The 25095-nt window shown below is 50.3% G+C and overlaps 1 protein-coding gene and 1 long non-coding RNA gene across 2 annotated transcripts in view; one reads left to right on the top strand and one right to left on the bottom strand.

Moving 5' to 3' along the window:
* LOC144617421 (uncharacterized) overlaps nucleotides 1-25095 on the top strand; it is a 292948-nt gene that overhangs the window by 75167 nt on the left and 192686 nt on the right. The window lies entirely within an intron of this gene.
* IRS2 (insulin receptor substrate 2) overlaps nucleotides 9950-25095 on the bottom strand; it is a 32238-nt gene continuing 17092 nt past the window's right edge. Inside the window, exon 2 of the mRNA XM_060636701.3 lies at nucleotides 9950-12486. Coding sequence (XP_060492684.2) covers nucleotides 12482-12486 — 5 coding nt within the window. The 3' untranslated portion in view covers nucleotides 9950-12481. The remainder of the gene's footprint in view (nucleotides 12487-25095) is intronic.

Here is a 25095-nt window from a genome sequence, read left to right as displayed (position 1 = left end):
GGCAGCACGGACGTTTGCAACAGATGTCACTGATGATGGTAATGCGATGACAGTAATTACATCAGTGGATAAAGACACTACACGCCTGGCGATTTCTGACTGCGCCGACTCGTGAAATTAACCGCCTTCAACGTGGGGTGATGGACACAGCACCAACGCCCGGCAGGCGTGGGGCCCGCCTCAGGTCCACTTTGGGCCTCCCTGGAGGCCTCCGGGTGACCGGCCGGGGAGGAGATGTCACATGTGCCCGTGGCAGAGCCCAGCCCGGCCACGCGGGCTGAGACAACAGAACATCAGCACGCACCCACCCGCGGCGACCTGCTGTTTCCGGAAATGTCCCTCCCTTTCACTTGGAGCAGCCCGCCACCCCCAACGAACAGCCCTTGGAAGCCGATGGAAGTTTCTGCCGTTTGCTTAATGCTGTTCATCCTCCTGTTCCACCCGTTCTGTGTATCAGGCAGTAAAGCAAAGCTTTCAAGAAACACAATAAACTTTGCTGGGAAATTTGCATAATTGATTCTCATTGAAACATGGGAGTTAAGGGGCGCCTGGGGGCTCAGTCAGTTGAGCATCAGACACTTTTCCTTTTTTAAAGTTTATTTATTTATTTTGAGAGAGGCAGAGACAGCATGAGCAGGGGAGGGGCGGAGAGAGAGGGAGGGAGAATCCCAGTTCAAGGCACTGGGCTTGAACCCACAAAACTGCGAGATCATGACCTGGGCTGAAACCAAGAGTCAGACGCTTAACTGACTGAGTCACCCAGGCGCCCCAAGCATCCAGCTCTTGATTTTGTCTCCGGTCATGATCCCAGGGTGGTGGGATCGAGCCCCAAGTCAGGCTCCAGGCTAGGCGTGGAGCCTGCTTAAGATTCCTGTCCTTTCTCCCTCTGCCCCTCCCCTGCTTGTGCACATAATCTCTCTGTCTCCCTCTCTCTGTCTCTCTCTAAAATAATAAAATAAAATAAAATAAAATAAAATAAAATAAAATAAAAATAAACATTAGACTTCAATAGTCAGTTGAGAAAGTGAAATAGTAGAGCAGGAACTGACACGATGGCCTCCTTGTTTCTTCAATTTGTCAAGTATGTTTCTGCCGCAGGGCCTTTGCACATGCTGGTCCCTAGGCCTTCAATGCTCTTTCTCTGAATCTCCTCCACACAGAGGCCTTTCCTGACCACCACAGAATGTCATGGTCCCGCCATTTCCCCCAACCTAGCCCTCTCTCTAGAACTCCCTGTCCTGTTTGTCTCATGTCACGTTTTGTGTGTGTTGACTTCTTTGCAACGGAAGAAGTTCTGTGAGTGCCAGGATGCGTGTTCCCTCACCACACTGTCTCCGGCGCCTGCAAGATTGCCCAACGTGGAGGAGACAGATACACGATAAACGCTGTCGAAAAAACAAAGCAGAAAAAGAGGAAAGATGCTCAGTGACTTGTCTCAGATACGCAGCCACATACGGGGTCCCCAGGTGGCTCAGTCGGTTGAGCTTCCGACTCTAGGTATCCGCTCAGGTCATGATCCTGCGGTCTGTGAGTTCGAGCCCCGCATTGGGCTCTGTGCTGACAGTGCAGAGCCTGCTTGGGATTCTCTCTCTCTCGCTCGTTCTTGCTCTCTCTCTCCCAAAATAAATAAACTTTAAACATTTTTTAAAAACTCAGGCACAAATAGCCTCTTGCTTTCTCAGTTGCTCCAAGGCCTATACCATCACTGTCACCATCGGACAGGGATGGTTGGGCTCGCTTACATCTTCTGAGTGGGAAAAACGGAGCGAATTCTGGAAGGTCCAGGGACTCTCGCCATGAATTGGTGTTGAGCAAACTCCCCACTGCCTCCAGGGAGCTGAGGGAGGGACCGGAACTAAGGGCGTCCGCCAGAATGGGAGCTCACATGGGATCTTAGTCTTTTTAAATGTGCGTGCTTTTCCCGGAGAAAGCTGGGGTGTGGTCACCATGCGATTTTTAACAGACGTATCCACGCAGGTACCTCCTTTCCAGCGTCGCATGTGCCACAGTAAATATGCGCTCCTTAAGCCTTCACTCTGCTGTGCGTGATGCTTCTGGCACTTGTCCACGGGCACCGTGAGCCTCTGCACTCAGTCCTCTGTTTAGTTCAGAGTCATGCTGTTTTAAAAACCCTTGAGATAAAAGGAAGTCCAGTAAAAGGTATAGATTTTAAAAGTCAAAACATAATGATCACATGAATGCAAAAGAAGCAGCTGTGTTTGAAATCAGATCTCCATATGTAATGTGTCTGCCCCTCTTTCTTAGACCGAGAGCCTGCTTCAGTTCTGGAGGGGGGGTGGGGGGCAAGCTTCCACTTCAAAGTCTGTTTCCCAGCTTCTCCTGGAACTTTTACAAGTGTCCAAAGTCCAGCCCATGCGACCTACACAGAAGGTTCACTTATAAAGCAGCTGATTTGTTTCGTATGTCCCCTTCACTTCCTGGTTGGGAAAGCACGTGTGATGGCTGGAGCTGCAGAAGCCACGTTGCACCACGAAGAAAACTTGAGGACAGAAGATGTGCATAGAGGATGGCAAAGCCTAATGACAGAGCGAGCCTCGGTCCTGAGAAACTTCGTGAAGACACCGTACCGGCCTCGAGGTATCCACATTCGGTCTCATTTTACCTGAGAGAATAAACCCTTCCATATTTGAACCATTGTTGTTTTGGCTTTTCTGTTATAGGGAGCTACATGTACGCTTGGTATTGATGAAGCACTGGGATTGAATGTCAGTCACTTATTATAATTCAGATGTACTTTAATCCCCTCAGTAATGTTATGCATTCATAAAGCCAATAAACAAGGTAAATATTGAGAGGTATGCAAGTCTATGGTACAATCTTCAAAACAACGAACTCATGTAGACTGGTGGTTAGAGTAATATGCAAGACAAGTGCGTCCATTCAAAACACTCAGCAAACATTTGTTGAGCACCTACTATGTGCCGTGTGTTGTCTTAGCCCTCCCAAAGCACAGGGGGAACGCGCCAACATTTGGAACAAGCGCTCTGAATTCTGACGCTGTGTTTATTAGCCGTGTGACCCCGAGCAAGATGTGTGATCTCTGAGCTTCGGCACTCTGGATAACACCTCACCCTTGGGGTTTGTGAATGTGACAGGTGAATGTGAAAATGGAGGCAAATGTCCTAGGACAGTGGCTTGGCAGTCACAGAAACGGAGTTTTGACAGCCCCTATGTCCTCAGTGTGGTCCTGTCCTTCGGGGAGCTCCCTCGTTGGGAGAAAAATGCACAAAAGCAGGTGCCGTGGTGGAGCGTGGAAGGTGGCAGAGTAGAGCGGTGAGCCTTGGAATCCAGAGAAGTGAATGCATGGTGAGGCGAATGGAAAATGGGTCGTGTTGTCCTTAAGACTGCTCACCGCGTGTTTCTGGATTTCCTCCCCCCGCCCTTCCCCCGCTCACACTGGAGATGTTACTGCGAGAAATAGGTCTCTTAGATGTGGGGCTTGCTCATCATGGCAACGTCACCTAACTTATCCTGACTGATCCAGCTGATGCTACCTGTCTTGAAGACCGAGTGCAGGTGTCCAGGTAAAGAAGGAGCCCTCAACGCTCTTGGGCCAAGGGAATTTCTTGCGCAAGGGCCACAGAGGCGTAAAAGGCTTCACGTCGGTAACGAGTTCAGTGTTGACTGTTCCCCGGCACGGGGAGCGTGGACAAAGACGCGTGTGGGGGCGGAGTGTTTAAGCCACCTCGTACAAGGCCAATTCCCCAGAAGTGATTCAAACTCAGAAACGTTCTGGATTCAATAAGTTAAGAGCTCAGAAATGATTCTGTAAACAGAAATCAGAATCCGATCAAAAGGGGAATGAAGTCCTAAAGCGGCACTAACACAGCTCGAACGTGTTAGGAACATACACGGCAGGTTGGACGTGGGTGGACTTGGAGTTGCCGACACGGAGGAAAGTCCGACTGACCACAGCGAACACACACAGATAAAAAGGAGAAACGAAGACATGTACAGCGAAGCTAATGATCTGAATACGGACATGTGTCAGAAATAAGGCCCGTCCCATAATTGCTGCCCTTAAAGTAGAACTCAATACGCTCGGAATGAAGAGTCTTCAACGGCATAATACAAGAATGTTTTCTTGACATAAAGGAAGATCAGTGTCTGGAAATGCAGAGTTCACTGAACTGCCCAGAGCATTTGAACAACAATGCTCAATACTGGTGAGGCTTCTGAATTTCAAGGATAAAGACAGCTTTTCAGGCATCAAAACAGAAAGAAAAACACTGGAAGAGTAAGAAATTAGGTTAGGCAAGAGTTCTATGCACCAGCATTTAATGCCAGGAGGCAGTGGAGAAATGCATATAAAGTCCTTGAGAAAAGACTTGAAAACATTCTACCTGACCCAATTTGTTGTTCATCTGTAAAGAGGCAAATATTCTCCTATACGAGAAAACTCAGGCAACATAGCAAATGAAAAGGTTTCTTGAAGAAATTTTTGAGTTTTCTGTTTAAGTCCCAAATCCAGATAATTAACAAATGGATTAAAACATAAGCATGCCCAAAGGTCCAGTGGCAGAAAATTAATCAGTTTAAAGAAAGGTTGAATATTTTAAAAGTCATGTGAATTATATTACGGAGGAAATGTAATCTCTTCATGTTGAGAGTGTAAAACCAATAAAGTATCATAAAAACCAAAAAGACCGGAAGGAAAGGGAAGAGGAGGGGAGGGGGGAGGGGAAGAAGAAGGGGACAGTGGGAGGAAATGAGGTTCAGAATGGTCTCAGATTTCAAAGGAAGGACTGAAGTGTGATGCCTCATGTATGTATGTCTTTAAAAATTCTTCTGACTTCTAATATTTTAGGAAGTAACATCTTTTGGCAACTAAACATTTATTTCCAGCCCAGCAATTCTGATCTTCGGTGTCTTTATGTGTCTGTCTGTGTGTGAGCTGGGTGCAGCTCCCAGACTTTGGCTAAGGCTTGGGCGTGATCCAGGGGCCACGATGAGCCTCAGGAAGGCCAAAGAAGCCACAGCATGAAGCACATGTGTCCGCCAGGCTGAGGAGGTTTGACTTTTCCTATGAGATAGTGGGGTGGGGGAGGGGCCGGGGATTTTTTTTTTTTCCCCCGCCAAGGTGGAGATAAGGTCCCGTGTGGATTTTGTAAGGATCCCTCCGTCACTTTGGCTACACCGAGTTTTATAACCCGTCGACTGGAAGGGCTCCCTCAGCATGGCCTGCCACTCACTGGAGGTGCTCCCTCAGCATGGCCTGACAAAGGTGGGTGATGGTCGGGACCCCCCTAAGATCCTGATCCTCCCCTCGGGTCTCTAGATCTTTATGTCAGATCCTTAAATGCCACTTGGCCTCGTACTTTTGCCACAAACTACACTGGGCACAATCGTTCTCTATGTCCTGCTTAAATCCGGTGCTAACTCGTGTCCTAATCTTCAGAGACGCCAGACAAGAAAAGGAAGGAGGCTCCAGGGGCTTGCAAGCTGTGCCCACGGGTCCAGGACGCTGCTGACGAGGGCGCCGGGGTGGGGGGCGCCCCCGTCCTCCCCGAGCTGAGGACGGCCAGGCCCCGGCAGGAAGGGCTGGTTGAGTTTGTACGGCCCACCTGCCCTTCTCCCCGAAAAGTCTTATTTTTTCAGGCCTCCGTACAGTGTAATCGAAAATTCTTCTGACGTCAATATTGGCATTCAATAATCCTCACCATTATCAAATTATTCCTTGTGGAAAATGAACGTAGTTCTTCCATAGCCTTCCGTCCCTTTTTCCGGTTCTGTCTTCTTTCAGGAAGGTCGGTGACAAATCTCTTTTCTTATCATAGCCTCTAACGTAACCAATGGGGATAAATCACTGCAGCTTTCTCTTTTGCAACCTAAACAGTGTTTGCTTTTAATGCCCCTTGAAAGGTCCAATTTTCCATCCTCTGTATCTTGATCTTGCATGAAATAGCTTCCAGTGTGACAGAAATCAGTACCAAAAACAAACATACTCAAAGAACATGGTGGTGGAATTATGTCCAGGCTCTTGGCCACAACAATTCTGTAAATATAGGCCGGCTTCGCAGTTATGTTTTTGATCATGCGAAATTTATCACTTTATTCCACTTGTGCTTTATTAGGAACCCCTTTTCGAAGTCCCTGGAGGTGGGGGGGGGGTGTAACGGGAGTGGAGATAGCTCATTTGAAGTACACAGGAAAACCCGGGATCGCAAGTAACTTGTTCTGCGGGTGTTCTGCAAGATGAGCAAACATTTCTTGTAAATTTTAACTTGGAAAAAGAAGGATGTCTTGCAATACGAGTCGTACGTGATGCTGAAAGTCACACGATCACAACTGAGCCAATGGTTCTCCTCTCTCTCTCTCTCTTTCTCTCTCTCTCTCTCTGCAGGATTGTAGGTGACCATCTCCCATGCTCGGATGCTCGGTCTCAGGGCTCAGTGTTTGGCAGAAATCAGTGATTTTTTCGGACGTTGGAAGGTGCCCCCAACTGGCACTGGTGTATTTTTTGTCACTTCAGAGCACCCAGGGACAGTCCTTTGCTTTTCCAGACAAGAATAAGCTTAGGAATGTTTCCTTCCTTCCAGGGCAGGCTGCCTGTAGATACAGACCCTTTCTTCTGCTGCCTTATTGCCACTTACATTCAATACAGCATATGACAAGCGTTTAATAATACTGTACCGTAGTCAACATCCACTGGTGACAGTGAAAGTCGTCCTACGCAATAACCCTCCTCTCTCTTGTCTCCCTCGCACCAGCCACAAAGGTTTTCAAAGGTAAGTGCGGGTTACTTTATTTTTCTTTATATTTTGTATTCTCTCTTTCATTTTGTATTAGATTACAACTGTAATCATTTTTACATGAATATTTGGGGGTTGTGGAACGAACCATCTGAGTTTCCATGATTTCTCATGGGGAAATTCGCTTTGATATTCAAGTGCTTTGGATTACAAGCGTGTTTCTGGAACGAATTATGCTCGCAAGCCGATATTTTCCTGTACTTAGTGTTTGCAAGGGTTCCAATCACGAGTCCCTTGCCTGCTGCTGGTACAGCCACTGTCGGCCCCTCCCTGTGAGACACGACCCCACCTCAGTGTTTGTCACCAGCACCCAGCTCCACTCACCATCTTGCAGTTTCACACTTCACAGGATGCTGAGGGCTCCCAGCCCCAGAGGGCGAGCCTCGTTCAGTGCAAACCAACCAGAGACTCTCCAGTGACCAGGATCCCCATGGGCAGACTCGGTCAGTGGGAGTGAGGCCCAGCTGGCTGGGCGTGGGTGGCTCTGGGACTGTTTGTGTCTCTTCAGAAAGTCCCCAAAGAGGACAGATTGTCTTATGGGATATTATTATGGGATGGTATGCCTTTGGGGACCGCGACGGCCATCTTATAAACATGAGGAGACAGGTCTGAGAGAGAAAAGCCAAGCTGCTGAGGGCAGCTGATAGGTGACAAGGTCCTGGGGCCCTGATGATGCCATTTAGCTGCCTACATAACCCCGCCCTGAATTCTTGTTTGTGACGTCATAAATGCCTTTACTGTCCAGAGGCTCTCACAGTTTGGTCCCAGACCGGTAGCCTTAGCATCCCCTGGGACACTGCTAGAAACACAAATTCTTGAGCCCCACCGCAGATCACCGAAAAGGAAGTCTGGGGACTGTCCAGCGATCTGGCCTAAGAAGCATTCCAGAAGATTCTGATCAGCCCGCACTCTGGAGGACTGGTTTAAACCACTGAATTGGGCTACTGTCTGCAGCCAACACCATCCTGATGAATACGCGCATTTTCTGGGAAATGCTATGGGTCCATTTGATGTTTTTTTTTTTTATGTCTCATGTGGGAGTCATCCGGGAACTTGCAGTGTCTCAGAAGGGAGGGCTGAGCTCAGGCAGGCTGCCTGGGTCAAGGTAGGTTCCTTAAGGTGTAAGGAATTTTGTGACAATTTAGAGGTTTTAGAGTTCCTGTCCCGGATGAAAGGAGGGGATTCTGGAAAGGAGAAAAAGAAAACCCAGCAGGTACAGCTCAGGTCAGGGGAGCCAGTGCCCAAAAGAGCCCAGAACTTTCTCTACGTGTAGTGGCCAAGGCCATGGGTCACTTGAGAGTTGAGCTGGACTCAAGGAAATCATTTTAGCCCCAAATCAAGGAGGTACTAACGACAAGCAGGTGCGGAACCACCCAAGAGTTAAACAGCACCCTATGGAGCAGTGCAAGCCAGCTGAGTAGCAGAAGAGACACCGGCCGGAGGAGAGAAAACCCAGCCAGATCCTGGAGGGACGTTTGGCATTGCCCAAGGGCACGAGGCCACACAGGTCTGTGTCAAGGACCATCTCCACCCCGCAGTGAGTCGTAGAAATCAAAGAAATGTGGGAGACCCGCACAGGGAACGTGGTGGAAAAGACACACCGCCCATTGCAAAGGAGCAGTTATGACCCCCTCCGCCCTTCAACGGGGGGCCAAGCGTGGCTATGATAAACACGGCACGCCAGCTCCACTCAAATGCTAGCACGCCCCGTCCAACGTCCACGCATAAGCAAGTGGCCCGTCTGCCGGGGCCTGCTGGGAAACCCGTTCAGGGATGTGGGACCGGGGACCCCAGGTCCTGCGGGACAGCTCACACACTGGGCACGGCAAGAGGCCGGAAGCCAGTCTGCGTCCTCCAACTTGGCTACTGAGACCCTCCATAGGTGAGAACTGCACTCTTCCAAGATCAACAGAGGGGGATCCCCACCCTCCCCATCGTTGGGTCATATGGGACTCAGCCTTCTCTTCAAAGTTTCCAAATGGTGCTCGGGCGAACATTCATGGCATTCGTGGACCTTTGCGACAACTCCACGCTTCTTCGTTTCCAACTGGCTTTTGGGTAAAGACATTTGCTGATTTCTGCCTTGTACGACTCCCCTAGAATGGCAGCTTTTAGCTGCCCTTCCATTAAAATAGTTAGATTTCAGGGGTGTCCAGCCTGGAGGCCTTTCTCCTCCTCTGTGTCCAACGGGAGCCCTGAGGGGAATCTGTCCAGGCACGACCAGGCTGCGTGGCCCCCCCGACACCACACAGCTTTTGCCAGTCTCATGCCTTAAAAACCAACACTGAGGGGCACCTGGGTGGCTCAGTCGGTTAAGCGTCCGACTTCAGCTCATGAAGTCATGACCTCACAGTTTGTGGGTTCGAGCCCCACGTCAGGTCTGTGCTGACAGCTTGGAGCCTGGAACCTGCTTTGGATTCTGTCTCCTCTCTGCCCCTCCCCCACTCGCACTCTGTCTCTCTCTCTTTCTCTAAAATAAAAGGTAAAAAAACCAAACAAACAAAAAGCCGACATTGAAAACCATCTTCCAAACTGCTCTGGCTTCATTTGTTCAAAAGAGGGGACACCCATGTTATGGCACTACTTTAATTTTAGGGTAAAGTGCGGGCACAGAGGAATTATCTCTAACAAGGAGGGGAAGCAATCCTTGATGAAAGTCTACAGTCATCATTTCCGTTATCTGCTGCCCCCGGAAGCGCACCCCCCGCCCGTGATGACTCTGTGTGGATGGTTCGTGCGCACCCCCGGGGGGGGCTGCGGGTCGGCTTGGACGCTGGTTCCTGCCGCTCAGAGCCATGTGCCCTCTGGCAAAGTCATTTCGTCTCTTGCGCCCCGGCCGCCCCGTCTCTACAGAGGGGAGGGCGATTCCCACCGCCCGCGGTTGTTGCCCACCATAAAGGAGCTCACGTCAGCACAGCGCTGGGGACAGCGCCCAACCAGCAACCGCGAGCATCCTACATCCTGTACAATGTTTCCTTCGTACGCTTACTTTTCATTAATTCTGTGACTTGGGGAATATTCTCGGCTTGCCAGAACAAAAATATTTAAATGAGAGGAGGCGTCCAAGTATCTCAAGAGCTTCACGTTTTTACTCTGAAACACCAGGAGGAGAGTGGCTTTATGTTGAACTCAGAATCCTCACGCGGGAAAAAAAAACCTCCTCAAGGCCTTATCCGTTTCATAAATAACGTATTTTATTTTATTGCATATGGCTGTTAAGGAGAGCATCCATGATCAAGACAGACTAAATACAGTGCACTATTCTAATTCCATTTATTGCTGTCTCCAGCAACGTCACATCGACCCTTATATACAGCGTGTACAATGGAAGACAGACCAAGGTTAAGTCTTTTGTCATATCACAATAGCAAGAAATATATTTAACATCTTGATATCCAGAAACAATACGTACCCAAAAAGAAAACACTGTTTAATAACTGTTAAAGTTTATATAGCAAAAAATATTTTAAATTTAAGGTAAGTCAGGCAAAATGTACAAAGACCCAATATACATTGCGAAGTTTTAGCAAACATAACATTTATACATTTTGGTTCCATTCTGTAAACTAAATTAAAAGTGTAAATATTGCATATGCCTTTTTTTTCTTTTTGAAATGTACAGGATGGAGGAAAATTTAGTATATTATCAACTTTTTATTTTGCTTGTTGTAAGCGGCAGTCTGAACGTGAACCATTTGTATAGAGGCGTGACTACTCTAAGTATAGAGGACTACTTAAATACACATCATACACTGTATCCAGCAGGGTCCAGAGTCAGTCCCACTGTACCCGGGGGAGGGGGTGGGGTGGAGGGGGGCGGGTTACAGAGCAAATACCACCCATCGATCCCGAGTCCCAAAACGAAATCCAAACTTTGGGACGTTTTTATACATTTTAATAAAGTATCTGTATTATACACTGAAATCGACCTTCAAACTAACATCGTATGGTCTATACACTGTTGTGATGTGTAATTTTAGAAAAGTAAAACTTTAAAAATGTTCGAGGGGGGTCACTTTACATTCAACTTTGTCTTGCAATACAATCCTCTGTTCTAAAAGTTCAGCACGGAAGCAGGAAGACTTTTGCATTGCCATTAAATATATTTTTAAGACATTGAATTTTTTGGTCTTCCTCTAAAAAAGCCTCATTTTATTAATGCATTATTCTATAGTGATATATATCTATATATTTATATATATTTTTCTCCAAAAAGAAAAAAAAAAAAAAGCTCACATCTCCAATGAATTAGTGTAGCCTCTCTGGGACCATCCGAGCAGACGGGGAGCACAGACACGGACGTGCCCGCGGGAGGAAGGTCTATAGCCCTCTGTCACGTGGGGCAGCAAGACGACGGGACATTCTGCCGGTCAAGGTTAGCAGTTTCGGATGACCCCTGCAATGATTACCGCAACACCGATCTTTTCAGAACACTGAAAATATAAAATGAGGGTAGTCTCGTCAGGAAGTTTTCTCGACAAGTCACATGTAACGTGACGTTCTCTGTTGTCTTTTCTTTCTTCTTCCCTTAACGACACAGGGGCCGGAATACCTCTTTTATCAATTTCTTTCCTTCCCTTTCCTTTTTTAATTTTTTTTTTCTTTTTTTTTTTTTTTTGTATTGTTGCTCAGGGCAGCCTCGTTGGCCGACACGGTAGCGTGGAGTAAAGATAACACATTTTTGTAAAATCTGCCAAAGCCGCGACCACCCGTGAATCGCTAGCATGCCTACGTGAATTTTTGGTTAAGGAAACGCAGGCTCGAGAGTCAGGGTAGCAGAGACATTTGAGCTTATAAATAGGATCAAAGGCTTTTGCAATCTGATGTACCTACATAAACGTCTACGCAGAGAAGATTAAACAAGTCTGTTAAAGGTAAAAAGATATATTCACCCCCTCCCCAAACCCCTCCCCACCCCCCCGCTACCCAATACAGTTGATGATTTTCAAAAGTAGGTTGCTTCAGTTACATATAATTATTATTATTATTATTTATGAATCCATCTTCAAAGTCCAATCCCAAATTGCATTTCCGTTGAGAAGTGTCAGTCCCACGCTGGGCTCTGGCTGAGTAAACACGCAGGTACCTGGACTGGATCCACGGAGCCGCTGTTTCCTGGGACCAGTTAAATAAGGCTGAAGGCCGCACTCGAGACACTCAGCAGACATCTATGTACAGGAGGTCCTGCCGGCCCCCGGCCACACAAATCCGGCTTCACCTGGAACTGAGGTAGGACTGTGGTAGTTTTGAGTGCATGCCAGTAAATACCAGATTGGCCCACTTCCATGGGTGTTGGTAGCATCTCCCAGCATGCTGAGGGATAAATCTGCTTTGCCAAAACGAAAGTGAGAAGAAATTAAGACACCGGCCACAATTTAAAGGGCCAATGGAAACATCCGATTTTCTTGAGAATACCTTCTTCGGCGAATTTTGTTAAAAAAACAAACGAAACACAGCACGAGCAGCAGAATGATGAATGCCCCCTGTGGGAACCAGGGGGAGAGGCAGGTGTCCTCGCCTGGGGGGTTCAGAGTCTAATACAGTCGTAGATGTTCCAAAATGTAGTCATTGCTCAGATCCAAAAGAAAATTTGTAAGCAGCTTCAGATATAAAAAAACAAAAACAAAAACAAAAACAAAACAGTGAGCATCTTCTTTGAAAGTCATTCTCTGATGCGTGACGTCACGGTGATAAAGCCAGACAGATCCTCACTCTGGAAAAGAAAGGAAAAGAGTCAGCGGTGACTGTCGAGGGCACAGTGCAATCTCCAGTTAGAGGAAAGGTCCCTCTCAAGCCGCCTTCACTGCCCGTGTCTCTGGCAAACACAACTCCGTTTTCCAGAAACAACTTGGAGGGGGAACCGCCCCCCCCCCACCAAGTGTCCGAGGAAGGGGAACAGCCAGGTTAGGGTGACTGTGAGTGTGCTTTCGTGAGGCCCTGGGCCGAGTGGGAGGCGGAGGCAGGGGGGCCCCCTCGCCCTTGCCCTTGGGGAGACAAAGGGAGCTGAACTCCGCCTCGGGGGACCCTGGCACAGGATCGCCTGTCCCGGAAACGACCACACCGCACGATCTCCTGCAGAGACAGCCTGACCACAAACCCTCCTGGCCAGGCGGCCGGGTCCAGGTTACGCCATGTGCTCCCAGGAGCCCCGTAGGCGACACGGTGTTAGGACCCGCCAAGAGCTCTAACTGCGCACTCCCTTCCAGGCCCGAGGATCAAGCTTCTGTAACCTGCTCCCCATTTCTATCGTTTCCAGCATATTCTTACTTAACATGTTCCTCTTTAAGGAAATGACCAACTTGGGAGACTTTGACATTTTATAGCAAATTGTCTTTTTAAGCTTCTTAGTTGCTTTTTTTTTTTTTAAGATTATTTATTTTGAGAGAGAGGGAGAGAAAGAGAGAGAGAGAGAGAGAGAGAGAGAGAGAATCCCAAGCAGGCTCTAGGCTCTGAGCTGTCAGCACAGAGTCAGACACAGGGCTCAAACCCATGAACCGTAAGATCATGACCTGAGCCGAAAGCAGGAGTCAAACACTTAACCCACTGAGTCACCCAGATGCCCCAAGGCTTCTTGGGTTTTTGATTAAAATGCCAAGTGGCCCTGTGCACCACCCCCAGGGTCACCCACGGGCCCTGCTGGCCACATTCTGCCCTGCGGTTGTACTAACCCACTTGCACTTGGCACGCTGCTCTAAAATCATCACAGTCCCTTCCAGACTCTCAGTTTACTTTTGGGGGGCTCTAATTCTTCTCTGTTCACCTTGAGTGCAGAGGGCTGATTCCAGCAAGAGGAAACTCCCAGCACACCCTGCGGCCAGGAGCGGGCCCTGGAGGCCTGGAACCAGCTCCCAGAGTCATGTCCTGGGTGCAGCCAAAAAACAAAGGCCTGGACACACAGGCCACTGTCAACTGCCAACATTCAATGCCCAACGTCCACGTATCTTTTTCATGACCGTGTTTTTAAACATGCCCCACAACGTGATCTTTTGGGGCAATGCTACCATATTTTACTATTTTCACAAAGCCCTGTGGCCTTTAAAAAACAGGTAAACTCTTCCGTAGAGTGGAAACAGGGGCCCAACTCTGTCCTGGGGAAAGATGCGCCCTGTAGCTGGCTATTTCGTCCTTGTCCCCGCGACAGACCGCATGAGAGCCCGCACGCAGCTGCTTGAGTCCCTTAAAGAGCGGCTGTTTGCTACAATCCACCCCGGACTTACGTCTCCCCAAATGAGTATGCGTTTTGTCACCGAGGCCGAGTGCCAGGCGGACCCCCAGCCACCCCAGAGCACGTGGCCAAGATGCAGTCGATCTGCTGACCGAACACGGTTTATTTATTTTTTTACAGGGCTGAATCCCCTCCTGTTAGCCCGACATCCATTATCTTGAAAACAGCTAAGCCAGTAAATTCCTCACTTTCCCAGACTTCAGCGCAGTCCTAGAAACACTGGTGACAGGTACCCCGTGTGGAAGGACGCTTCGCCGTCACACCACGAGATCACTGTGCACCCGAATCGGGGTGAACAGGTAACTGTCTCTTTGTGACGTGCAAGTATCAAAACCTCACTTCTATGCTTGAGCGTCGCGGGCAAGTTTGAATACAGGCAGGGCGATCCTGGCTCGCACATTTGTGCACACGGCGATTTCTCCGGGGCCGGGGCCTCCCTGAGGCCCCCGGGGGGTGCTGAAGGGTGGAGGGGAGCCCCCATGGGCCTCTGACCCCCGGGGCAAGGAGAGGAAGCAGCTTTCGTGCCTGGCGCTGAAGGGTGGCCAGGCCGCGGTCACCGGCAGGGAGAGAGCTGGGGGCATGCCAGGCGGGGTGGGGGTGGCAAGGAACACGATTCCCTCGGACACTGAGGCCCTGGGCTGCCCCCTGTGATCCCACAGGTGGGCTGGGAGAGCCCGTGACGACTGCAGAGGTGACCCCGAGCACGCACACACACCGTCACAGCGACAGGTACCTGCTGTTGGCCATGGGAAGGATGCAGGAACTGCAGGAAGAGGAGAGACACCAGCCACCAGCGCAGAGACCGAGGTCGGCACGAAGTACGCAGGGCTCCGAGCACGTTTACGCACACAGATGTGCACGAGAGCAAACACATGCACACACACCCCGGTGTGGCAGCGGGAGGGCTGAGACTGAGGGCCCCACGGCCGAGGACCCCGGGTCCACGTGGCCACCCAGCATCGTTCCAAACACCCACCCCTCGGTTTACCACCTTCGTGCCTGGGTCCCCCACCACCCACTGCGGTCCCAAGAGCCGGCGGAGGCCTCGCGCCCAAGAAAACAGCTTGGTTTCATCTAGCATCCTTGTTCGGATGCAGGAGAAGGAAGGGAAACGGAGAGCAGGCTGGGGACACCCCCAATCAGGTCACAAGGCCCATGGCTTGCTGAGGAAAAGGATACGGACAAAATGGACCAGAAGCAAGTGCCACCAAGAACACACACAGGAAAAAGGGGATCGGTTTGAGAAATCTAATTGTAAGTTTTAATTTGTTATGGAAAGAAGACCTGGACAGAAGCCCTCTGCCTCAACTGAGACCTGAGACACCCTCCCAACGTGAGGCTGCTGCCCACAGCTAGCGGGGGCCCTGAACCACGGTCTGAGGAGGGAAGCGGTCAAAGGAACAGGTGGCCACCTGAAGGTCGCCTTGGAAGGAGGCCAGGGCTTGCAGGGTCCAGAGGCAGCAAGCTCCGGACGTGGAGCCCAGGCCAGCAGGCCACCTGGAAACCCCCCCCCCCGCCCTGCTCTCCCAGCCCCAGAAGAAGGGCTGGAACCCCCTCTTTCTCCACCCTGCTCCCCCAGGCCCAGAGGAAGGGCTGGAACCCCCTCTCTCCGCCCTGCTCCTCTAGCCCCAGAGAAAGGACTGGAACCCGCCCCCCTCCACCCTGCTCCCCCAGCCCCAGCCGGAACCCACCCACCCCCTCCACCTGCTCCCCCAGCCCCAGCCCTGGAGGAAGGGGAAGCAGGAGCTAGAGCCCAAGAGCCGAGCACACTTGCCTTTCCATTTGTTTACTGACTTTTACTCTATGTTAAATGTTTGTTTATTTTGAGAGAGAGTTCAAATGGGAGAAGGGCAGAGAGAGAGAATTCCAAGCAGGCTCCGTGCTGTCAGCACAGAGCCGGAAATGGGACTCGATCCCAGGAACTGTGAGATCACAACCTGAGCAGAAATCAAAGAGTCAGATGCTTAACCGACTGAGCCCCGCAGGTGCCCCCTGACATCCTCGCTTTTAAATATTTATGCTTCCTAATGGTGATTCCAGCAAAATTTCACATACCATATGATCTGCGTTAATTCCAGTAGAAGCAAAGTATAAATTATTAATTGTACAATCAATCCACCCTGAACATTTGTGAAAATGGGAGATATTCCTTGAACGCGTCAAGTGTAGTGGCAAAACAAAACAAAACACATGAGGACCCACGTGTTGCTTGTGCAGGCGTTACCAACATACCCGGATGCTGGATTCCGGAGGTAACGCATCTAAAGAGAACCTAAACTTATCGGCCTTCGCTGAATTTGTCATAGGATCACACACTGTGCTATTCTGTAGCTTAGACACTACTTTGTAAAGAAACCCACTCACAGCAGCATTGATCTAAAGTAGTTGATTTAGGGGCACCTGGGTGGCTCGGTCGGTTAAGTGTCCGACTTCGGCTCAGGTCATGATCTCACGGTTCGTGAGTTCAAGCCCCGCGTCGGGCTTGGTGCTGACAGCTCAGAGCCTGGAGCCTGCTTCGGATTCTGTGTCTCCCTCTCTCCCTGCCCTTCCCCCACTCATGCTCGCTCTCTCTCTCTCTCTCTCAAAAATAACTAAACATTAAAGAAATACTAGTGAGGGATGTTTGGGTGAATCGGTCGGTTAAGTGTCCGACCCTGGCTCAGGTCACGATCTCACAGTTTGTGAGTTTGAGCCCCATGTCAGGCTCTGTGCTGACAGCTCGGAGCCTGGAGCCTGCTGGGGATTCTGTGTCTCCCTCTCTGCCCCTCCCCCGCCTAAAAAAATAAATAAACATTAAAAAAATTTTTTTTAAGTCGTTGATTTAAGGGAAAAATACTCTCACACTCGTTCCATATGACATGCCACACTGGCCACGTCTTCTCCATCTTGTTTTTGCTCTATCACACATGACAAATGATGTTCACAGGAAGGACAGAGTTCCATGTACTGGTTACCACCACTCCTGAGGATGGCGGGGGGGGGGGGGGGGGGGGGCGGTGGCTCCCTGCCTGTTCTCTTCCATTTAAAAGAGCATCGGAATGCAAATGAGCAAAGCACCCTCATTAAAGGCCCCACCTTCAATTCAATCTGGGCTACTTTATGAAAAAAAAAAAAAGGGAAAGACATAGAAAACAAATCACTAAATAGTACATCACTAAACAAGTCGCAGAGCATCTTTGCCATGGACAGCACAGATGTTGGAACACGGACCCCGTCATGCCACTGGTGAGCTGGGCTCCGTGATTACAAACACATTCGTGGAAAGGACAGTGAGCATCAGGTCTAGAATGTTTTAGAGACAAATCGGGGAAATCGGCAGCAGGGCAAATAAATTCAAGCAACGTTTTAGATACACGTTCTGACCCATTGCTTCCTCGTTCTGATTTCTCATGAATATGTGGGTTTGGATGTGCTTGGCTTCACGGTCAATATTTGAGTGGCCAGAATTCAGGGCACAACGCTGTCCACAGAGACCCCTGGTTCTCTCTCTGCAGAGAGCCTCGTGGGGTGCCCCCCAGATTCCATGTGGAGCCCCAGGGAGGGCCGTATGTGGAGATCTGCGTAAGGCCCCACAAGGCCTCACTCAGGGCTCCATGCAAGCCCCGGGACTTTGCAGACTCTGCGGTGGGTGGGGGGGGTGGGGGGCGGGGGAAGGGTGCTCCCAGCACAGCTGCACAGAACAGCCTCCTCCCTCCACTGGTGACCAGTCCCCTGACCAAAGAAAGCACATCTGTACTTAGCAGGTAAAAACGACGTAACATTTTCAGGCACATGGGAGTTAGGGGTGCTGCGGGTACCGAGCCGCATGACAAATAAAACAACATGCTTCTCAGATTGAAATTTCTATTTCTAGTGGAAACTACGCTTAGGAAGAAAGAGACCTGCGGCGAGCCCAGACACGTCACCCTGTGGCCCACTTAAACCTTTGATGTTAAACATAGGATTACTAGAGAAAATAAACTTTTCACTTGCATGAGAAATTCCTAGAAAAATAAACCTGATAATTCAGTATCTCCTTACTTGACTAAAAGCAAAACACTCGTGAATACACCCAAAAAAAAAAAAAAAGTAATAAAGTAAGGTTAAGTGTGATAACCAACAAGCCAGAGATTCTAAGAAAAACGGTTACTCGAACTTTTCATTTAAATAGGAAAAAAATAAATAAATAACTTAAGAGACAGGGAAGAAGTTCCCGGCAGTAAATTACTTTACCGACTCTCCTTGTGAAAGGCGTGAAAGTGTCTTTTATAGGAGACCCCACTTTCTAATTTTTTTTTTTTTTTGAGAGAGTGAGCGAGTGGGGAAGGGGTTGAGAGAGACAGAGGAGAGAGAGGGAAAGGGAGAGAGAGAGAGAATCCCATGCAGGCTCCACACTCAGTGCAGGGCCTGACTCAGAGCCCGATCCCACGACCCTGGGATCACGACCTGAGCCAAAATCAAGTCGGACACTCAACTGACTGAGTCACCCAGGCGCCCTGACAAGGCCTTTCCTCTGACAAGTGAAGCCATTTCATCCTGAGTGCTCGCTGTTGAAGAAATTTCCCAGCACCAAGTTGCAATTTGATGGCAATGACACAGCAGGAGACGGGAGGGGGTGGGGGAAGGGGCAGGGGGTCAGAGGGAAAAGGTTGAGTCCTGGTATGGGGCTGGGGTTCATAATAGGTAGCTCTCCTCCTTCAGCTCCTGTTTAATCCTTCACAAAGGACCTTGTCTTAATCACCGAACATCAGAGCTGTCGGGTGTCCTGGCCTGTGAGCTACTGCACTGAACCTTCCCTCCACTGAGCCAAGCCTCCCACGGGGGCCTGCGTGAATTCTCCGATGCCTGGCCTCAGCAGACCTCCACCCGACCCTCCAGCCTTCCTTTCTTTTCTGTGCTTGTTATTAAAAAGCCGGACATGCCCATCCCACAGGCTATGCTTCTATGGTGAGAGTTTTCCATCATCCCTGTAGCAGCAACGTCCAACAGCATAGGAGAAATATTACTGATTATTCTTCAGCCCAGACCCCCGAAGGACAAAAGCGCCCCCTGCATTGCTGGGGGACCCTGCTCTTAAGTTATGAAATGTCGGACCCTCCCAGGTAGAAACCAGGTGAGGGAGCATCAGTGACAGGTCAGCAGCAAAGGACAGCCCGTCCCCCAGGGCTCTGCACGCACGCCTCCACTGAGGCCATCGCTGTCCATTTCTACAAGTAACGAGAGAGGGGTGGGGCTGGGAAGGGGGACAGGAGGTCTCTGACTTTCACTTGGACCCTGGGAGTTTACACTTTACCGCCATTAACTCGTTACAAAACTCCCCAGTGACACAAAATACCACACAGGCAATGGCTCACTGCCACATGCACCTGTCTCCCCAGTGAGCTGAGGACTCAAACCCTGCCCGTCCCCATCATCTGGCACGATGCTTGTTAGAGCCTTTCTAAAGCTTTGATGAATTAAGTTGAAATAAAAACCCATGTGGTTTATGCCATGTCTCAAAGGCAGAAACGCTTAAAAAAAAAATCTAAAGGAGGAGGCAACTTTAGAACTGTCTGAGGCCCAAGTGAAAAGAAAACCCTTCTCACCTCACAACAGAGTGGGTTCTAAGCCAGAGGTCAACAAGGTAGGGCCAAATCCGACCTGTTGCCTGTTTCTGTAAATAAAGTTTTATTGGCACCCAGGCTCATTCACTCGCATATGACGCTTCTGCATTTCAATAGCAGAGGCCTGTGGTTGGGCAGGCACTGTAGCAGCAACCTTCCCCCCCACCCACCCCCAGCATGGGAAGGCACCCAGGAGAAGGAAGAAGGTTGAAGTGGTCAAGACAGGCCCACATATCAATATCTGTGTGTTACACCCGGAGACTCATCGAGTCCCCGGGAAGATTATCTGTGAACTTGCATCCTTTAGAAATGCAACGCTGTCTGCTGAAAACCATGCTCTCCTGTTACAGGCCCTACTGAAAACGAGGAAGGAAGCCATCAAATCATTTAGGAAGCCAGCACCCTTTGGGGAGTAATTTCCCTCACCTACAGCTCTTTTACTTGGTGTTTCATACAGAACGCGAAAGTACTAAGCACGTATGATTATTACTACATCCTGTGGCACGACTCTTTCAACATTAACAGAGGTGAAGTTATAATACACTGGACCTGAAATTCAAGAGGGGTCCAAATAACCCTTTTCTCTTTCTCGGGTCGCTTACGAACGTGAATGTAAGTGTTATGTTTCTGCACCGAGAAACAGTACAGATACTTGAGCCAGGCGATAGGACGTGCAGTAAAATTGCAAATATCCTACAAGCAGTGCGATTCGTTCCTCAGATTTCATGCATTATTACGCTTAGGAGTTTACACTGATGTAAAAAATACGTATTTTACGTATCCTATAGCAATGTTATATTGTTTATATCTGATGTTCTCAAACCTAAATATTGTGTTTTTCCTGCAGAATTAAGGAATGTATAAGAATTTATTCAAAATATATCCAACCCCCAAAACCCTATTGTTACAGACCACTTCGAATGCACCTTTCTTTCTTTTAAATATCTAACTATTTAAGACTTGCTACTGGGGTTATTTTAGTTTTAGGACTTCGTTCCTTTGTTTTTATTATTGAAATCGAAATAGGCATTTTCTGGAAGTCTGAAATTAAGCCAAATACAGCTCAAATCCCACTATGATATCACTGAATAAGAAACAGACCTGTGAGTATAGTTAAAACGGTATGCCTTCAGGATTCTAAAATATACTGTTTTTCACACTTAACATACAATAATTTGGGAATGTGTTAAAAATAGAGTGTAGTAATCAATAAAGTGCTTGTCTTTCATCACAAGAAAAAAATGTTTAAAGAGAACAGGGGGAAATTCTGGAACCCACCATGTCCCCCTCTCCCCCGCCCCACCCCTGCCCAGCCACCTCCTTTTCAGGTAGAGTGTCCACTGTGCATAAGCGCTTGGTGGCCTGACCGGTCCCTGCTCCTGAACTACAGGCCACCCCCTCCCCGTCTAGAACGTCCACATCGCACAGGATGTCCACGTTGTCCACTGGGGGGGGGGGGTCAGAATCGATCTCACTGAACAGCCCTTGTGAGAAGGGGCAGCCAGCAAAGCCAAGGCTGGGGGTCGCACCCTGCCCACCCCCAGCAACTTCCCGCCACGGTCACTCATCTCGAAGGCATCCCAGGAGCTCAGGAATGACTCAGGTGAAGCCGCCCCTGTGCCTTAAGCCAAACGCCATTCCAAGGGCTCACTGCGATGTGGGTGCGGACAGTCACTGGCCCGCCCCGCAGGAGTAGGGGTCCTGGGGCCCAGGAGCCAGCATTTACCTATCTGTTCCTTCCAGAAATGGGCACGTCATTCTCCTCGCCTGGCGTTGCTCCCTGGGCCACCGTGAAACCACCCAAGGAGGCTCTATGTACCGGAGTTATAAACCAGGAAGTGGAACACCTTCTAGAGACACACGGGACTTTTCTCATGCACAGGGACACCTGCTTCCTGCACCGCTCGCCCCCAGGCAGCTGGGTCCCCCCCCCCCCACTTTCTTCCAGCTCCTTTAAATGATGTATACACGTAGCCACATGTTTCGTTTTGAACTACAAAGACTTCGTTTTAATGAGCCCGGGCGGCCCTTCGCTGCCAGAGGAAGCCTGACTCCTCCCGCCCCCTCCCCGGGCTAATGTGCGTGGCCATGGCTGTGGCATCGCCCAGCGCGCCTGCCATCGCGGCCCTTTCTTCATTCAAAACTATACCCGTGAATGACGTCACGAGCAAGTGCGACTTGAAGCAGCAAATAAACAACCGATGAAGGCACAAACACAACGGCAAACAGCTCCCGGAATGAAATGAATCAGCTCGTTTTAATTGGACAGAAGCGGAACAGAAGCAGAATTGTTTTTCCGGGGGTAACTCCGGGCCATTTAAAGCTAATAGCTCCCAAACGCGGCACAGCACGCCTGGCCTGGCTGCTTTCTTCACGTCCTGCCGGCGGGACGGGACACCCGGGCAGGGGCCGCGTGCGCCCGGTGCAGACAGCTGCCCTGTCACGAGGGCACAAATGCCCCTCCGCACCGAATGTGCCCGCAAGCACGACGCCACCAGCCAGCTGGGCTGGGTTCCCCTCTCGAGGCCTCACGCACGCCAAGTGCACCTGCCTACGGAGCAACGTGCAAACTCCCTTGCCCCCGAGTTAAGACCCACATCCAAGTGAAACGCTACTGGTTAACCTTCCAGTAATGACAAACGCAAAGTGCTGAGCTACAAACTGTCTTTATAAATTTCAGCTGCTGGAAAAGAAAACCGAGTAAGACAGCAGGGCACTGCTCCCGCCTCAACCGCCCCCCCCCAGCCCCCACTTCACAACCAGACAGCACCAGGGGCAGGACAAACACCTACAGGCGTTTTTCCAGCCAGAACGACAAGGGGCCTCCCCGTCACTCACGACTGGAGTCTCAACAGAGTAAGGCTGCCGACTCCCCTCTGCGGCCTTGGCAGAACTTAGCGGCAGCACCTGGCAGACATTTCAAAGGCTCAAGTGCTGGGGGGGACCTCACGCACCAGCGGCTCGGGACCCCAGGATGCCTGGGTCAGGCTCCCAGCCTGGGATTTCCCAAGGCCTCCTGGGAGATTGGACAGAGCAGGCGGGTTGGACACCTTGGCCCCCCCACCCCTCCTGGAGGCCCAGGGAGACACTGCTGAGACACACGTGATCACACACGTGCGTCACCCTTCCCTCTTCTCCCGAGAGAAGAAAGCACGAAGGGGCAAAATATCCAACCACAGAAAGACAAGCTTCCCCAGCTGCTGACGCCCGGCAGGGGGAAACAGTCAAATCGGTATGAAGACATCACTCGTGGCACTCAAAGAAGGCTGTACTGTCAGCCTGACCGGCCTGTCACATTTCCCGGGCAGAATCTTCTAGGGCTTTTAAGAACGGCTTTAAAAGAGGGACGCCCGGGGGGCTCAGTCTGTGAAGCGTCCGGCTTCAGCTCAGGTCACGATCTTACAGGTTTGTGGGTTCGAGCCCTGTGTCAGGCTCTGTGCTGACAGCTCGGAGCCTGGAGCCTGCTTCCGACTCTGTGTGTGTCTGTCTCTCTCTGCCCCTCCCCTGCTCATGCTCTGTCTCTCAAAAATAAATAGACTTTAAAAACAAACTTTTAAAAAAGAATGGATTTAGAAGTGACGGGCCTCCCTGACCACCTCTCTGAGAACCACCGGGACAGAAGGCGACAGCAGACGTAAGCTGCACACACAGCATCACCCGCTCCCCCCACCCCTGCACAGCACAGGCTCCATGCTCTTCCTTCCAGAGTGCGGCCGCCAGCAGGGTGTCCCATCCAGGGAATCCTTTCCACCAGGTAACAGCTACCGGTTGTGTGACTTTGTGACACTCAGCACATAGGAATTCATAGAGAATAATTCTTAGTTTCTCCATTTTCCTCAAACAACAACAGGCCGTTTTGTAATTTCTACTTGATGTACTGGGGCGAACACGAGGGGGGGCTTCCAAGCGACCTACGCAAAGGGGAACAGGAAGAAGGTGAGTCCATTCGCTCCGCTGTGCACGGGGAGCGCAGGACCGCTGGTGAGTCGGGGTGTGGGAACCTTCGGGGCCGCACGGACAAGGGCGGACCCCACGAAGGCCCAGATGCGAGCCCGGACCCTCCCCACCCCAGACCCGCTGCCCCCACTCCTGCTGGCTGCCACCAGGCCTCACCCATCAAGCTTCTAGAGTTACCTTAGGAAACAGAGACATCAAGGAGGCCAACGGGCACACGCGTATTTTCTAGAACACGCACTTGGAGAATCTAAATGTTCCATCTCTAGTCTGGAAGAGGCAGGAGGGACCCCTGAGCAGCAGGAGCAACGACGGCCAGGACAGGTAAGCAGGTAGTTAGGTGAGGTCACCGGTCCTGGTAAAATGGACCAGTTTATGTATGCTGACTTTTTTTTTTCCCCATTATTTCGGAAAAAAGTAAAACTAACCCTGAATCCTGAGGACAGACCCAAACACCATGCCAAGTTCTTAAGACCACATCAGCTACAAAGAACTGCCCGCAAGGCCATCTGCCAGACGGCCATGCTTCTCACACACACAGTGAAGGAGGCAGGGTCCCTGGACGCGGGCGGCACGCCAGCTTTTCTCACGTTCTGGAAGCCTTGGCTGCTGGCTCACTCCATTAGCGCCTTCCTGTCAAGGGACCGGGACTCGGGGGTAAGTGGCCGCGTGCACACTGACCCAGGTCCAGACGCACCCACGGCTCATCCAGGCTGAGGGCCTTTATCCCCCCAAAGAAGGTGCGGCCTCACCAGGAAGACACAGAACCAGGCAGGAGCAAACCTACCAGGCCAACAGCTCCCTCCAGATTTGCTTCTTAAGTTTGTTTCTTTATTTTTGAGAGAAAGAGGGAGAGGGGGAGAGAGAGAGAGGCAGCATGAGCAGGAGAGGGGCAGACAGAGAGAGAGAGGGCGAGGGGGGGGGGGCAGCATGAGCAGGAGAGGGGCAGACAGAGAGAGAGAGAGAGAGAGAGAGAGAATCCCGAGCAGTCTCCATGCTGTCAGCGGGGCTCAAATCCAAGAAACCGTGAGAGCGTGACCTGAGACAAAACCAAGACTTGGACGCTTAGGGGCGCCTGGGTGGCTCAGTCGGTTGAGCGTCTGACTTCGGCTCAGGTCATGATCTCACGGTTCATGAGTTCGAGCCTCGCATCGGCCTCTGTGCTGACAGCTCGGAGCCTACAGCCTGCTTCGGATTCTGTGTCTCCCTCTCTCTGCCCCTCCCCCCGCTCATGTTCTGTCTCTCAAAAATGAATAAACATTAAAAAAAATTAAAAAAAAAAAAAAAAAGACTTGGACGCTTAACCGACTGAGCCACCCGGGAGCCCCCTCAGGTGTTTTTTTCCTTTAAAACATAAGGGGTTTCCTTTAACCCCCCCACCCCCAAAAGGAGATTCTGAGGACTTGATAACATTTAGAAACATTTTAGAGAGTACAAAGTGCCTTACAAATGTCTGTGTAATCAAGTATGCAATTCCGCCAATAGGCAGGTGCTTTTATCTTGTTCATCATCTGCCAGTGCCCCTCCCCCATCACATCTCAGTGCCTCAACCCACCTGCAC

The sequence above is a fragment of the Panthera onca genome, chromosome A1 (assembly GCF_046562875.1).
Source record: "Panthera onca isolate mPanOnc1 chromosome A1, mPanOnc1 haplotype 2, whole genome shotgun sequence".
Taxonomy (NCBI): Eukaryota; Metazoa; Chordata; class Mammalia; order Carnivora; family Felidae; genus Panthera; species Panthera onca.
This window is presented reverse-complemented; position numbering and strand designations above follow the sequence as displayed.